We start from the raw sequence: 15,588 nt of genomic DNA, 5'->3' as shown, positions 1-15,588 counted from the left end.
TATCCAACCATCGTGCGACATTTGCATGCAGTGTAGTAGGGTGAAATATAGGGTGTACAGATACCGCATGCTCTGAGCCAAAATCATGAAAATCAGCAGGTGGTCGGTCACATGTCCATCACTGCTTGCTTGTTATCAATTGGCTCACGAACAACACTGACCATTCCTGTCCTATACTGTTACTGGTGACGAGAAGTGGTGTCTGTGTGCTAACATAAAGAGAATAAAGGAAGAGCTGAGCCCAGATAGAACGAAAATCCCCTTATAAAAATCTTCACCCATCCACAAAAGGTAATGTTACGCATATGGCGGTTCAAAAATGGTTCAAATGGCTCTGAGCACTATGGGACTCAACTGATGTGGTCATAAGTCCCCTAGAACTTAGAACTACTTAAACCTAACTAACCTAAGGACATCACACACATCCATGCCCGAGGCAGGATTCGAACCTGCGACCGTAGCGGTCGTGCGGTTCCAGACTGTAGCGCCTTTAACCGCTCGGCCACTCCGGCCGGCAAACGAGCATATGGCGGAATAGCGACGGTGTGGTGTACTACGATTTGCTTCCCCGAGGTACAACCATCGCTGCTGACATTTATTGCCAACAACTGAGACGTCTTGCAATCGCAGTCCAAGAACAACCACCAGGGAGACTGTGGGAAGTGATGCTACCCCACGGTAACGACCGCACGCATTGTGCTATACTGACAAAAAACGCTATACAAGAGTTGGGTTTGGAAGCCCCTAGGTATCCACCTTATTCACCCATATTTCAACATTTTCCGCTCTCTATCGAACAACCTCCACAGAAGTTCCATTCCGAACAAAAACGCGCTTCCAACATGGTTCGACGAGTTCTTTGCCTCAAAGGCACCTGACTTCTACAGTCACGGAGTGGAAAAGTTATCGCAGCGCTGGCAAACTGTTATAAATAGTGAAGGAGATTATGTTACTGATGACTAAAGTCTCTATTATGTGTATGTGTTGTGTTTATTAAACCTATGGAAAAACGTTACGAACTTACACGCTAACCTAATTCTTAGACTGACATAGGCTATGTCTGTTCGCCCAACGAATGTCGAGTACTTGTGTTGCTGAGTAAATCAGAGATTTGGTCACAGACACTTGGTGCTATTTCAGTACTCTTATTATTCATGTGTGTCCGGGCCTGGTATTGTTTCTTCGGACTAGCGCCCCTGCTCACGCAGACATATCAGCGGCAGCTGTTGTGAATGTGCAAAAATAACAGCAGCTGCTTACAGTGAGGTAACTCCTGTGTCAGCACAATATGTATTTAAACATTATACAAAACGACACAAGCTCAGCACAATAAGCTGTGGGGTGTTGGGACTGGACAAAGTGATACATCAGGCAATCACCATTGACAGTTGCACTGAACGTTTATTTGGCACATTTAAAAAAGACAAATAACAAATAAAACGATCAATGTTGTTGTTGTTGTGGTCTTCAGTCCTGAGACCGGTTGGATGCAGCTCTCCATGCTACTCTATCCTCTGCAAGCTTCTTCATATCCCAGTACTTACTGCAACCTACATCCTTCTGAATCTGCTTAGTGTATTCATCTCTTGATCTCCCTCTACGAGTTTTACCCTCCATGCTGCCCTCTAATGCTAAATTTGTGATCCCTTGATGCCTCAGAACATGTCCTACCAACCGGTCCCTTTTTCGTGTCAAGTTGTGCCATAAACTCCTCCCCAATTCTATTCAATACCTCCTCATTAGTTATGTGATCTACCCATCTAATCTTCAGCATTCTCCTGTAGCACCACATTTCGAATGCCTCTATTCTCTTCTTGTCTAAACTATTTATCGTCTATGTTTCACTTCCCTACATGGCTACACTCCACACAAATACATTCAGAAACGACTTCCTGACAAACCTATACTCGATGTTAACAAATTTCTCCTCTTCAGAAACGCTTTCCTTGCCATAGCAAGTCTACATTTTATATCCTCTCTACTTCGACCATCATCAGTTATTTTGCTCCCCAAATAGCAAAACTCCTTTACAACTTTAAGGTCTCATTTCCTAATCTAATTCCCTCAGCACCATCCGACTTAATTCGACTACATTCCATTATCCTCGTTTTGCTTTTGCTGATGTTCATCTTATATCCTCCTTTCAAGATACTGTCCATTCCGTTCAACTGCTCTTCCAAGTCCTTTGCTGTCTCGGACAGAATTACAATGTCATCGCGCGAACCTCAAAGTTTTTATTTCTTCTCCATGGATTTTAATACCTACTCCGAATTTTTCTTTTGTTTCCTTTACTGCTTGCTCAATATACAGATTGAATAACATCGGAGAGAGGCTACAACCCTGTCTCACTCCATTCCCAACCACCGCTTCACTCTCATGTTCCTCGACTCTTATATCTGCCATCTGGTTTCTGTAAAAATTGTAAATAGCCTTTCGCACCCTGTATTTTACCCCTGCCACCTTTAGAATTTGAAAGAGGGTATTCCAGTCAACATTGTCAAAAGCTTTCTCTAAGTCTACAAATGCTAGAAACGTAGGTTTACCTTTCTTTAATCTTTCTTCTAAGATGAGTCGTAAGATCAGTATTGCCTCACGTGTTCCAGTGTTTCTACGGAATCCAAACTGATCTTCCCCAAGGTCGGCTTCTACTAGTTTTTCCATTCGTCTATAAAGAATTCGCGTTAGTACTTTGCATCTGTGACTTATTAAACTGATTGTTCGGTAATTTTCACATCTGTCAACACCTGCTTTCTTTGGGATTGGAATTATTATATTCTTCTTGCTCACCAGATGGTAGAGTTTTGTCAGGACTGGCTCTCCCAAGGCCGTCAGTAGTTCTAATGGAATGTTGTCTATTCCCGGGGCCTTGTTTCGACTCAGGTCTTTCAAACTGTCTGTCAAACTCTTCACGCAGTATTGTATCTCCCATTTCGTCTTCATCTACATTCTCTTCCATTTCCAGAATATTGTGCTGAAGTACGTCGCCATTGTATAGACCCTCTATATACTCCTTCCACCTTTCTGCTTTCCCTTCTTTGCTTAGAACTGGGTTTCCATCTGGGCTCTTGATATTCATACAAGTGGTTCTCTTTTCTCCAAAGGTCTCTTTAATTTTCCTGTAGGCAGTATCTATCTTACCACTAGTCAGATAAGCCTCTACATCCTTACATTTGTCCTCTAGCCATCCCTGCTTAGCCATTTTGCACTTCCTGTCGATCTCATTTTTGAGACGTTTGTATTCCTTTTTGCCTGCTTCATTTACTGCATTTTTATATTTTCTCCTTTCATCAATTAAATTCAATATTTCTTCTGTTACCCAAGGATTTATACTAGCCCTCGTCTTTTTACCTATTTGATCCTCTGCTGCCTTCACTATTTCATCCCTCAAAGCTAGCCATTCTTCTTCTACTGTATTTCTTTCCCCCCTTCCTGTCAATTGTTCCCTTATGCTCTCCCTGTACAACCTCTGGTTTAGTCAGTTTATCCCGGTCCCATCTCCTTAAATTCCCACCTTTTCGCAGTTTCTTCAGTTTTAATCTACAGTTCACAACCAATAGATTGTGGTCAGAGTCCACATCTCTCCCTGTAAATGTCTTACAATTTAATACCTGGTTCCCAAATCTGTAAAACGATCAACACATTTTTAAAATTACCACCCATCCCCAAATATACCATTTCGTTGAGAAAATTTACACATTTATAAAGCATGGCACTTATGAAATGAGTTAAAATTATTTACTCAGAACTGTGATCAACCTGAAGAACAATTTACTAAAATATAACGAGAAAATGTAGTCTTTCGTTACTGCAGTGATTGGTATTACCAAAGTAATTCAGAGTAGAGGCAAAAGCAAATCAGATACCATGGAACACATTCACGTTATTTAAATGGCAGGCATCATAAAGTGTAGGATATAAAACATAAAATTTCATGTGACAAGGCAACCTCGTGGGATTCAACAAACCACGCCCAGAAGCGGACGCCCTCTCACTCAGCTGTTTCCAATACAGGCTCGGCATGGACCCCAAAACGGGAGCAGCAACAGTCACGAATAGGCACGAAAAAGCCCAGAACTAGTGGGTATCTACAACATACGTCTTACTTCTTCGAGAAAGCCAGCCGCCGCAGATCCCTGTGCCAGGACAGAAATAGCAAGGGAGATACACCAACGGCTTCCCAGTAACGTGACTGCTTGCACGCTGGCGATACTTCCTACGGCGCCGTCACCCAGGTAAACAGCCCCTTTTAGATTTGCTCTTCCTGCTGCCTCGCACGGCACCTGAACTGTCCACCAGACTTGGCAAACGACGTTACTGCTAAGCGTCCAAAAGCATAAATCCTCGCTACTTGCTAGAGCTTATCGCTCGCTCCCCGATCGGCCCGGTAGGTGGCGCCACGGCGCGCTCTGCGCACACCACCGGAAAGATGAGCCACACCGGCGATATGAATATCGTTCAATAACAAAAGTCATGGGCTATCGGTATGCACATATACAGATGGCCGTAGTATCGCTTACACTACGTATAGAAGGGCAGTGGACTGGCGAAGCAGTCGTTTGCACACAGGTGACTCATGTCAAGACATTTCCGACGTGATTGTGGCTGCACCACCGGAATTATCAGACTTTTATCGCGGAATGGTGGCTGGAGCAAGACGCATGGTACATTCAGTTTCGGAAATCGTTAGGGAATTCAGTATTCCGAGCTCGACAGTCTCAAGAGGGTGCCCAAAACACCAGCATAGTGGCATTTGTGTAGAGTTGTTAGAGCTAGCAGACAAACAACACTGCGTAAAATAACCGCAGACATCAGTGTGGGATGTGGGCCGTAGTTGTGTCCGGCTCTTCGAAAAGCGCGCCAGGCGGAGTCCTTTCACTTCGCGTCTAGTGTTTGCTGTGGCGCTTTCGGTTTGGCGCGCTGTTTGGATCGCTACCGCTCTCTGGCGGCAGGTGCAGAAAGTGTACGGTCGCGTGACGATCGAGGAGTACGTACTGGGCGGTGACCGAGAGAGGTGGTGGCGCGATGGAGCGAGCGGGGCCCTGCTGTTGGGGGTCGTCAACTGCTCGCCACGTGCTTTGGCCGACCTCTTGGCTGTCAGGGGCTAAGTCTGCCTTACCCGCCTGTGCGTGGCTTATGGAGCATAGAAGCCGTGGTGCAGGAGATCAGCGCTTGGGACCGTACGTCTTCTTATCGGCCGTTGAAACCACTGGCAGCGGTTGGCTCTGACCACCATTTGGAAGTGCGACTTGTTCCCTGCGCTGGGGTGGAGTGTGAAAAGTTGGGTACTGTTTTTATATAACAGAGTTATATATATATATATATATATATATATATATATATATATATATATATGTGTGTGTGTGTGTGTGTGTAAGAGCAGGTTTTGAGGTTCTAGTGAAGTGTATGAGTTTCTTCACCAGAGGTTTTGTTGGGGTCTTCCCACCACAGTTTTCGTTTGCCTGTCCGCAGGAATGTGGTAAATGCTTCTTGGTCGGGCCGTTTCATTCACACGTCGATTGGGTGATTTAGGGTCGGTGTCTCGAGTCTCTGTGGTTCGGAGTCTGTGCAGGCACCGCCCTTGCTACATCTCCCGGTTTTGGGTAACTCGGGGAGGTGGCGGCTTCTAATGGAAGATTTGGGGCTGATCTGCTGTGACCCTGTAGACCACAAATAACTATTCCGCCTGTTGTAATTTGGACCCCTCTACACATGTCATTCCCTCACTGAGCTAAGGATTTATTTATTTATTTATTTTTTTTTTTTTTTTTTTTTTTGGAACCGCCTTTAATGTGAAGGTTTGTGTGCTGGCTTAGTCACATTTAACTTGTAACAAATATAAGTTATGTAACTGGCGAAAGAGAACTGTTTTTGCTTAGTACAAGCTGGCTACTTAATTTTTTTTTGTTGGAATTGTTCCCTTATTGATATAACAAGTTTAAAATCTTCTTATCCTTAACGTCAAACCTTGCAATATCCTTTACATAGAGCTATTTTTAAAAGAGTTTTTTTCACTGTTGTCTTATATATATATATATATATATATATATATATATATATATATATATATATATACACGATAAGTTTAAAATCTGACTATTGGGAAGTTGATAACGTCATACCTTTTCATAAAGAAAATTTGTCAGCTATTGGAAATTGTTTTTGAAATTATTTTTTTTAAATTCATTGTTGAGAAAGTTAAAATGAAAGGGTATCTTTAGCAGTGTGTGTTATTTCATCAGCACCTCCTGGCCCCTACTTCCACAATAATGTTTTGGAATAACACGTGTACTTGAGTTGTTATTTGTGAACCGCCCTAATTGGTGGTTCAGGATGTACGACGAATGTGTCCGTTAGCACAGTGCAGCGAAATTTGACGTTAATGGGCTATGACAGCAGACGACCGACGCGGATGCCTCTGATAACAGCACGACATCGTCTGCTGCGCCTTTCCTGGGCTCCCGATCATATCAGTTGGACCCTAGACGACTGCAAAATCGTGGCCTGTTCAGACGTGTCCCGATTTCAGTTGGTAAGAGCTGATGGTTGGGTTCGAGTGTGGCGCAAACCCCACGAAGCCAAGGAACCAAATTGCCAAGGAGGTACTGTGCAAGCTGGTGGTGCCTCCATAATGGTGTGAGCTGTGTTTACATGGAATGCACTGGATTCTCTGGTTCAACTAAACAAATTATTGACTGGAAATGGTTATGTTAGACTACCTGGATACCTGCAGCCACTCAAGAACTTCACGTTTTCAAACAACGATGAAATTTTTATTGATGACAATGCGCCATGTCACCAGGCCACAGCTGTCTGCGATAGGTTTGGAAAACGTTCTCAGCAGTTCTAGCGAATGATTTGGCCACCCAGATCGCCTGACATGAAACCCAGCAGATATTTATGGGATATAATCGAGGGATCAATCCGTGCACAAAATCCTGCACTGGCAACACTTTCGCACTTATGGGTGGCTGTAGAGGCTAAATATTTCTGCAGGGGACATTCAACGACTTGTTGAGTCCATGCCACGTCGAGGTACTGCACTACACCCGGCCAAAGGAGGTCCCACATGACATTAGTAGGTATCCAATGACTTTCGTCACCTCCGTATACAGGGTGGTCCATTGACAGTGACCGCGCCAAATATCTCACAAAATAAGCATCAAACGAAAAAACTGCAAAGGACGAAACTTGTCTAGCTTGAAGGGAGAAACCAGATGGAGCAATCGTTGGCCCGCTAGATGGCGCTGCCATAGATAAAACGGGTATCAACTGCGTTTTTTTAAATAGGAACCCCCATTTTTTATTACGTATTCGTGTAGTACGTAAAGAAAGATGAATGTTTTAGGTGGACCACTTTTTTCGTTTTGTGATAGATGGCGCTGTAATAGTCACAAAAATATTACACGAACAGTCCGTAAGAGGTAGGTTTTTTAAATTGCAACACAGAACGTAGGTACGTTTGAACATTTTATTTCGGTTGTTCTAGTGTGATACACGTCCCTTTGTGAAGTTATCATTTCTGAGAACGCATGCTGTTACGGCGTGATTACCTGTAAATACCACATTAATGCAATAAATGCTCAAAATTATGCCCATCAACCTCAGTTCATTTGGCAATACGTGTAACGACATTCCTCTCAACAGCGAGTAGTTCGTCTTCCGTAATGTTCGCACATGCATTGACAATGCACTGATGCATGTTGTCAGGCGTTGTCGGTGGATCACGATAGCAAATATCCTTCAACTTTCCCCACAGATAGGAATCCGGGGACGTCAGATCCGGTGATCGTGCGGGCCATGGTATGGTGCTTCGACGACCAATCCATCTGTCATGAAATATGCTATTCAATACCGCTTCAACTGCACGCGAGCTATGTGCCGGACATCTATCATGTTGGAAGTACATCGCCATTCTGTCATGCACTGAAACATCTTGTAGTAACATCGGTAGAACATTACGTAAGAAATCAGCATTCATTGCACCATTTAGATTGCCATCGATATAATGGGGGCCAATTATCCTTCCTCCCATAATGCCACACCGTACATAACCTGCCAAGGTCGCCGATGTTCCACTTGTCGCAGCAGTCGTGGATTTTCCGTTGCCCAATAGTGCATATTATGCCGGTTTATGTTACCGCTGTTGGTGAATGACGCTTTGTCGCTAAATAGAACGCGTGCAAAAAATCTGTCATCGTCCCGTAATTTATCTTGTGCCTAGTGGCAGAACTGTACACGACGTTCAAAGTCGTCGCCATGCAATTCCTGGTGCATAGAAATATGGTACGGGTGCAATCGATGTTGGTGTAGCATCCTCAACACTGACGTTTTTGAGATTTAACCTACTTGGTCATCATCATTTGTTGCAGGTCGTGGTTGACGTTTCACATGTGGCTGAACACTTCCTGTTTCCTTAAATAACGTAACTATCCGGCGAACGGTCCGGATACTTGGATGATGTCGTCCAGGATACCGAGCAGCATACATAGCACACGTCCGTTGGCCATTTTGATCACAATAGCCATACATGTCCATACATGTCCATACATCAACACGATATCGACCTTTTCCGCAGTAGGTAAACGGTCCATTTTAATACGGGTAATGTATCACGACGCATATACCGTCCGCACTGGCGGAATGTTACGTGATACCACGTATTTATACGTTTGTGACTATTACAGTGCCATCTATCACAAAGCGAAAAAAGTGGTCCAACTAAAACATTCATATTTCTTTACGTACTACACGAATATGTAATGAAAATGGGGGTTCCTATTTAAAAAAACGCAGTTTATATCCGTGTGACCTATGGCAGCGCTATGTTGCGGACCAACCATAGCGCCATCTGGTTTCTCCCTTCAAGCTAGACGAGTTTCGTTCTTTGTAGTTTTTTCGTTTGACGCTTATTTCGTGAGATATTTGGCCCGGTCACTGTGAATGGACCACCCTGTATGAAGTTGCAGGACACCGTTCAAGGTCAAATGAATTGATACAGTAAGGATGCATGACGTTATGCGGTTAGTCTATTAGATAAAAATGTCTTATAATGAACACAATGAAAAGAAGATAGCCAATGGTTGGGTACATATTTCAAAATGATCCTTTACTGACTTAATAGAATTAATAGAGGGGATAGTAGAGGGTGAGAAATTGCAGGGGCAGCCCCAGATATATCTCTTGCCCTCTCCAAGTCATCCCCAACACCAGCTCACACAGCATTTGGTATAACATTCCCATGCCGGTCAGTGTACATCGGCAGCTGATCTTGTCTCCTTCATCAGCTACCCACCTGATGATGGCAACAGGTTCGACTACCGAAATAATCAATGCTCGGCCAAACAACAATCATTGTCGACGAAGTGGAGTTACGGCGGCCGGAGTGGCCAAGCGGTTAAAGGCGCTTCAGTCTGGAACCGCGCGACCACTACGGTCGCAGGTTCGAATCCTGCCTCGGGCATGGATGTGTGTGATGTCCTTAGGTTGGTTAGGTTTACGTAGTTCTAAGTTCTAGGGGACTGATGACCACAGCAGTTGAGTCCCATAGTGCTCAGAGCCATTTGAACCATTTGTTAAGTCCCATAGTGCTAAGAGCCATGTGAACCATTTTTTTGAAGTGGAGTTACAACAGGAACTTACTTTGCCATCCATGTAAATCGACAAATGTGTAAAATGCTGGACGACTGACTGGCCTGACATACACTTGGAGAAGGTAATACAAACGAACCCAAAACGTAAATGACGAAATGTCTGTCAGCGTGAATGTGTACAAAACAGAAATGAGTAAGAGTGTACAGAGCGCAAGCTGGAGGAGTAAAGTGAGGGCGGCACTCACCGCAGGCGGTGGAGACGTTGAGCGCCAGCGTGACGACGAGCAGCGTCATGGCGACGGCGTGCCACGAGTCGCGCAGCCCCACCAGCCAGTAGGCGGTCAGCACGAACAGCACCGGCTCCACCAGCAGGCCCGGCAGCTGCGCACACACACACACACACACACATGTCTGTGGGGAACACAGTAGTCTGGCCTGTAACGAGTGCCTCTGTGAGAGTGCCCTCACTCTTCTGGTACACAGACTCTGAGGGGTAAGCAGCACAGCTGCATACTAACCAGTCAGTTGAACAATACATTACGTGTTAGAACGAAATGACCATTAGTAGATACAGCAGAACACGAAATACACTACTGGCCATTAAAATTGCTGCACCACGAAGAAGACGTGCTACAGACCGACAGGAAGAAGATGCTGTGATATGCAAATGATTAGCTTTTCAGTGCACTCACACAAGGTTGGCGCCGGTGGCGACACCTACAACGTGCTGACATGAGGAAAGTTTCCAACTGATTTCTTATACACAAACAGCAGTTGACCGGCGTTGCCTGGTGAAACGTTCTTCTGATGCCTCGTGTAAGGAGGAGAAATGCGTACCATCACGTTTCCGACTTTGATAAAGGTCGGATTGTAGCCTATCGCGATTGCAGTTTATCGTATCGCGGCATTGCGTTGGTCGAGATCCATCGACTGTTAGCAGAATATGGAATCGGTGGGTTCAGGAGGGTAATACGGAACGCCGTGCCGGATCCCAACGGCCTCGTATGACTAGCAGTCGAGATGACAGGCATCTTATCCGCATGACTGTAACGGATCGTGCAGCCACGTCTCGCTCCATGAGTCAACAGATGGTGACGTTTGCAAGACAACAACCATCTGCACGAACAGTTCGACGACGTTTGCAGCAGCATGGACTATCAGCTCGGAGACCATGGTTGCGGTTACCCCTGACGCTCCATCACAGACAGGAGCGCCTGCGATGGTGTACTCAACGACGAACCTGGCTGCACGAATGGCAAAACGCCATGTTTTCGGATGAATCCAGGTTCTGTTTACAGTATCATGACGATCGCATCCGTGTTTGGCGACATCGTGGTGAACGCACATTGGAAGCATGTATTCGTCATTGCCATACTGGCGTATCACCCGGCGTGACGGTATGGGGTGTCATTGGTTACACGTCTCTGTCACCTCTTGTTCGCATTGACGGCACTTTGAACAGTGGACGTTACATTTCAGATGTGTTACGACCCGTGGCTCTACCCTTCACTCGATCCCAGCGAAACCCTACATTTCAGCAGGATAATTCAAGACCGCATGTTGCAGGTCCTGTACGGGCATTTCTGGATACAGAAAATGTTTGACTGCTACCCTGGCCAGTACATTCTCCAGATCTCTCACCAATTGAAAACGTCTGGTCAATGGTGGCCGAGCAACTGGCTCGTCACAATACGCCAATCACTATTCTTGATGAACTGTGGTACCGTGTTGAAGCTGCATGGGCAGCTGTACCTGTACACGCTATCCAAGCTCTGTTTGACTCAATGCCCAGGCGTATCAAGGCCGTTATTACGGATAGAGGTGGTTGTTCTGGGTACTGATTTCTCAGGATCTATGCACCCACATTGCGTGAAAATGTAATCACATGTCAGTTCTACTATAATATATTTGTCCAATGAATACCCGTTTATCATCTGCATTTCTTCCTGGTGTAGCAATTTTAATGGCCAGTAGTGTAGCTTTACGCACTTTGGAATTACCATATTCAGTACACAAGTTTCCCAGGCACCAACTGTCTCATTGAATGTATTCAGAACTTTCGTTCACAACTGACTTAAAGAGAAAGACATTTAACTCAGTTGAAAAACTGACATTTTTACAAAAGCAGATACTGACAGGTATGTGTATTACCGAACGATCAGTTTAAGAAGTCATGTTTCGAAAGTACTGTTGACTTTCAATCATCTACAGAGAACGATTGGTAAAAGCTATGATCCATTTGCGTTCCACAGAAATACTGGCAACCGCGAGGGATGACTGGCCATACATGTTATCTTAGAAAATGGTATTCTATCTAAATATTGAAGAATATCTCTCTACTCTTCAAGTTAAATGATATTTTAAGTAGCTGGTATACAGCGGAGCGTGCTAATAAGTTCCCTCGATTGCGCGGGTAATGGTTGCCGTGGATGAAACAGTTAGTAGAAAAAATGCGATTAAACTCGTCGTCGACAGCGGATTATCGATGTTGCGTCACCATTAGCTGCCATTACGGACCATGCCACAAAGTGTTTTTTTAATTCTGATTTTCGTATATTTTTTATTCTGAAATTGAAAACAGTTAATCTTCCAGTCTGAAAATTACCACGCTGATGCTGTAGAACAGGGTTATGCCTCACCATAAAAGCCAGTGTTGATACCCCTCTGTACCTTCGATTGTAATCCAGAAATCGCGATATAAATTTTTAGTAGTAATGATGCTAATATTACGCACGATACAGTATCAATATTTCATTTCTTTTGTAAGGGAATCGATGACGAACAAACGACTGGCAGAAGCGAGGGCAATACGAATTGGGCGTAAAAGATCACTGCTACCCAGACGATAAGAACTCTGACGAACAGAAAACTAGTGTCTCGCAGTACAACATGATACTGTGAAATATATACCGAGGGTGAAGGAAACTAAGTAGAAGCATTAAGTTCAGGAGAATAAATAAAAACATTAAAGTTGTCCAGTGACATCGTAATCGTGCTGGAGCCGACAAAGGGCACGGAAGATCAACGGAAAGAAATGGGCAGCGTCTCTGAAAATAAGTAGTAAGTGAACATCGATTTCAGTGCAGTCAAAGGAAATGAAGATATACTGGAACAATTAGGTTAGGAAAGGAGACGCTGAAAGTACTTGAGGAGTTTTACTTTTTGTTGAGAAAAATAAGTGACGCCGGCCGGGGTGGCCGAGCGGTTCTAGGCGCTACAGTCTGAAACCGCGCGACCACTACGGTCGCACGTTCGAATGCTGCCTCGGGCATGGATGTGTGTGATGTCAAAAAAATGGTTCAAATGGCTCTGAGCACTATGGGACTTAACATCTGTGGTCATCAGTCCCCTAGAACTTAGAACTACTTAAACCTAACTAACCTAAGGACATCACACACATCCATGCCCGAGGCAGGATTCGAACCTGCGACCGTAGCAGTCCCGTGGTTCCGAACGGAGCGCCTGAACCGCTAGACCACTGCGGCCGGCGTGTGTGATGTCCTTAGATTAGTTAGGTTTAAGTAGTTCTAAGTTCTAGGGGACTGATGACCTCAGAAGTTAAGTCCCATAGTGCTCAGAGCCAAAAATAAATGACGATGTCAGATATAAATAGCATGTAATATCTGACTGTCAAAACCTTGAAAAACGTTTCAGACAAAGAGAAATAAGTTAATGTCGAACATAATTATGGATGATAGTCTTTTGTGAGAGTATGTGTCTGGAGTGTAGCCTTATTTGAAAGTGAAACGAGAACGATAAACATTAGGAACAAGAAGAGAATACAGGTTTTTGACACGTTCCTTACAGAATCATGCAGAATATTAGATAGGGTAGATACGATAAACATTGAGAATGGGATAAATTGAATGGGGGAGAAAAGAAATTCATGGCACAATTGCAGTAGAAGAAGGAATATATTGACGGTATACACACTGTGGCTTTAATGAGTAGTTAACTTATTATGGGAAGGAAGAGTTGTAAAGGATCACTGAGGTACACAGTAAGCAAGTTCATATGGATGTAGACTGGACAAGTTACGCAGAGATGGAGCGACTAACGTAGGTTAAATGAAGCCAGTCTTTGGACTGAAGACACACACAACAATTAAACAGTTCATTAATTATACGAAGAAAAACACTACATTTTGAGTTATTTTTTATAAATTTTTATGCTTTCTTTTTATTATTAACACTACGTTTTACTGTTATCTAGCTTACATTTTTTCTTTACTACTGCATATTATTAACAATGTTAACCTATAACGGCATTCAGAATGAAACGGCATTGTTTAACAAATACATTGGTCGAAGGAGTATATAAATTGTAATTGAAACTAACCCATAAAATTGATTAAAACTATATGCCAGACGAGATTTAGGAAGTAAACTCACTTTGGTAACGTTGTACTAAGGAAGACCAGCAAAAAAGTTGAATGAAACTGTTGGTGAGACCACAGGGTGTGCTCGAATGGGCCTTGCGGAGCGATCTCCACAAAATGCAGGGATGCGGATCCACCTACCAGTCCGGTAAAAAGTTTTAATGCGTCAGGTGCGTCGACAACAGCGAATTAGACGCCAAAGTCCTGAAATTCCTTCAGTCCAGACCGAGTTATATTATTACACATACTGCCTGCGATTGTATCGATTATGTTATTAATTTCAGACAACAATTGATGACGTCCTAAGGAATCAGTTCTAACAATATAGCTTCCATATGTTAGCCAGTTTGAAAATTATAGTTTGCCACAATTTAAATTAAAAATGAGCTACATAAACATTACGATTTCCTGGGAAATGAATAAAATACCTTCATATTTCTGTACCAAATTATGGCCACCAGTTATCAATCCTTAACTAAGAGTTAACATATTTGACGTATTAATAATTTAATTTCTAGCAAATTCCACTCAGTGATCCCTACTTACACTGTAGTCGAACTTCGGCTGTCTGAATACGCCAGACAAAAGGCATCGTACATTGTTTGTTCCCCAACCATAATTTGGGGACTACCATTTGTCGCTATAACACAAAACAAATTATCTCAAATCCTGTTCCGAGTTTAGACTTTTATATAGGATATTCAGCATTTCTGGAGATGAAAAAACTAAACTTTTACAACAACTACTGCAAACACTGGTTACAGCTTTACTACAACATTCAAAGCTCGAATGTGATCCGAAAATTTATAGGCTCGTCTGAAACTTAATTCTCTTTTATTTCATTCATGCTTTACTCATATCGTGTGAAACAACGCTATGAGATTCAGCAAAAATTGAAAAATGAAGCACTTTATAGCCACACCTTCAAGTACGTGTAATTTAGTTCACATCGAGTGTCGTAAACAATGCAGGCGTTTCTTAAACAAAATTGACATAGTTTGTTCAGACATTCCACAAGTAATAATGAAGTATAAAACGAAGAGAAAAAAATGCTGCTCTCGGTGCACAAAAAAGCCGAATATCTAGAATACCCACGTATTAATGTTCGCTGGTCTGTGGGGTGGGGAGGGGTCCTTGTTAACGTTCGCTTGTCTGCTGGCAGGAGGGAATCTAGATTCTCCCCCCACCTCCTCCATATATGGTCTACACTCATCTATAATCCGTATTTTTCATTTCCACTGTCTTATCTCTTGTACCCACTGTTTCTATCTCCATCCATCTCTCTTTTTCTCTTACTGCTACTATCTCTCACCGTCTTCTACTCCTGTTATTGTCTTCATTCATTTCTGTTTCACCGTCACTTTCTTTCTACCACCACCATCGTATTTTCTCTCTTTCTCTCTCGATTTCACTGTCTCCTCTCTCTTTCACCGCCACGTCTCCCTGCTACTATCTTTCAGCTCAAAAAGCAATAAAACACATGCCTAAATTTCTGGTGAGGAAGGCGGAATGAGGATTAAGACAGCCGGTTCCCCAGCTTTTCTGTCAGACTCATTTAAAGAGATAAATATTCACTTCCACAGGGGCGCTTTTACCATGATTCCCCTCTTTTCCCTGCTA

General features: G+C 43.4%; 1 protein-coding gene across 1 annotated transcript in view; it reads right to left on the bottom strand.

Moving 5' to 3' along the window:
• The window catches only part of LOC126475021 (protein scarlet-like), a 210,716-nt gene that overhangs the window by 49,247 nt on the left and 145,881 nt on the right, over positions 1 to 15,588 (bottom strand). The window contains exon 11 of the mRNA XM_050102561.1: positions 9,836 to 9,971. Coding sequence (XP_049958518.1) covers positions 9,836 to 9,971 — 136 coding nt within the window. The remainder of the gene's footprint in view (positions 1 to 9,835; positions 9,972 to 15,588) is intronic.

The sequence above is a fragment of the Schistocerca serialis genome, chromosome 4 (assembly GCF_023864345.2).
Source record: "Schistocerca serialis cubense isolate TAMUIC-IGC-003099 chromosome 4, iqSchSeri2.2, whole genome shotgun sequence".
Lineage (NCBI taxonomy): Eukaryota > Metazoa > Arthropoda > Insecta > Orthoptera > Acrididae > Schistocerca > Schistocerca serialis.
This window is presented reverse-complemented; position numbering and strand designations above follow the sequence as displayed.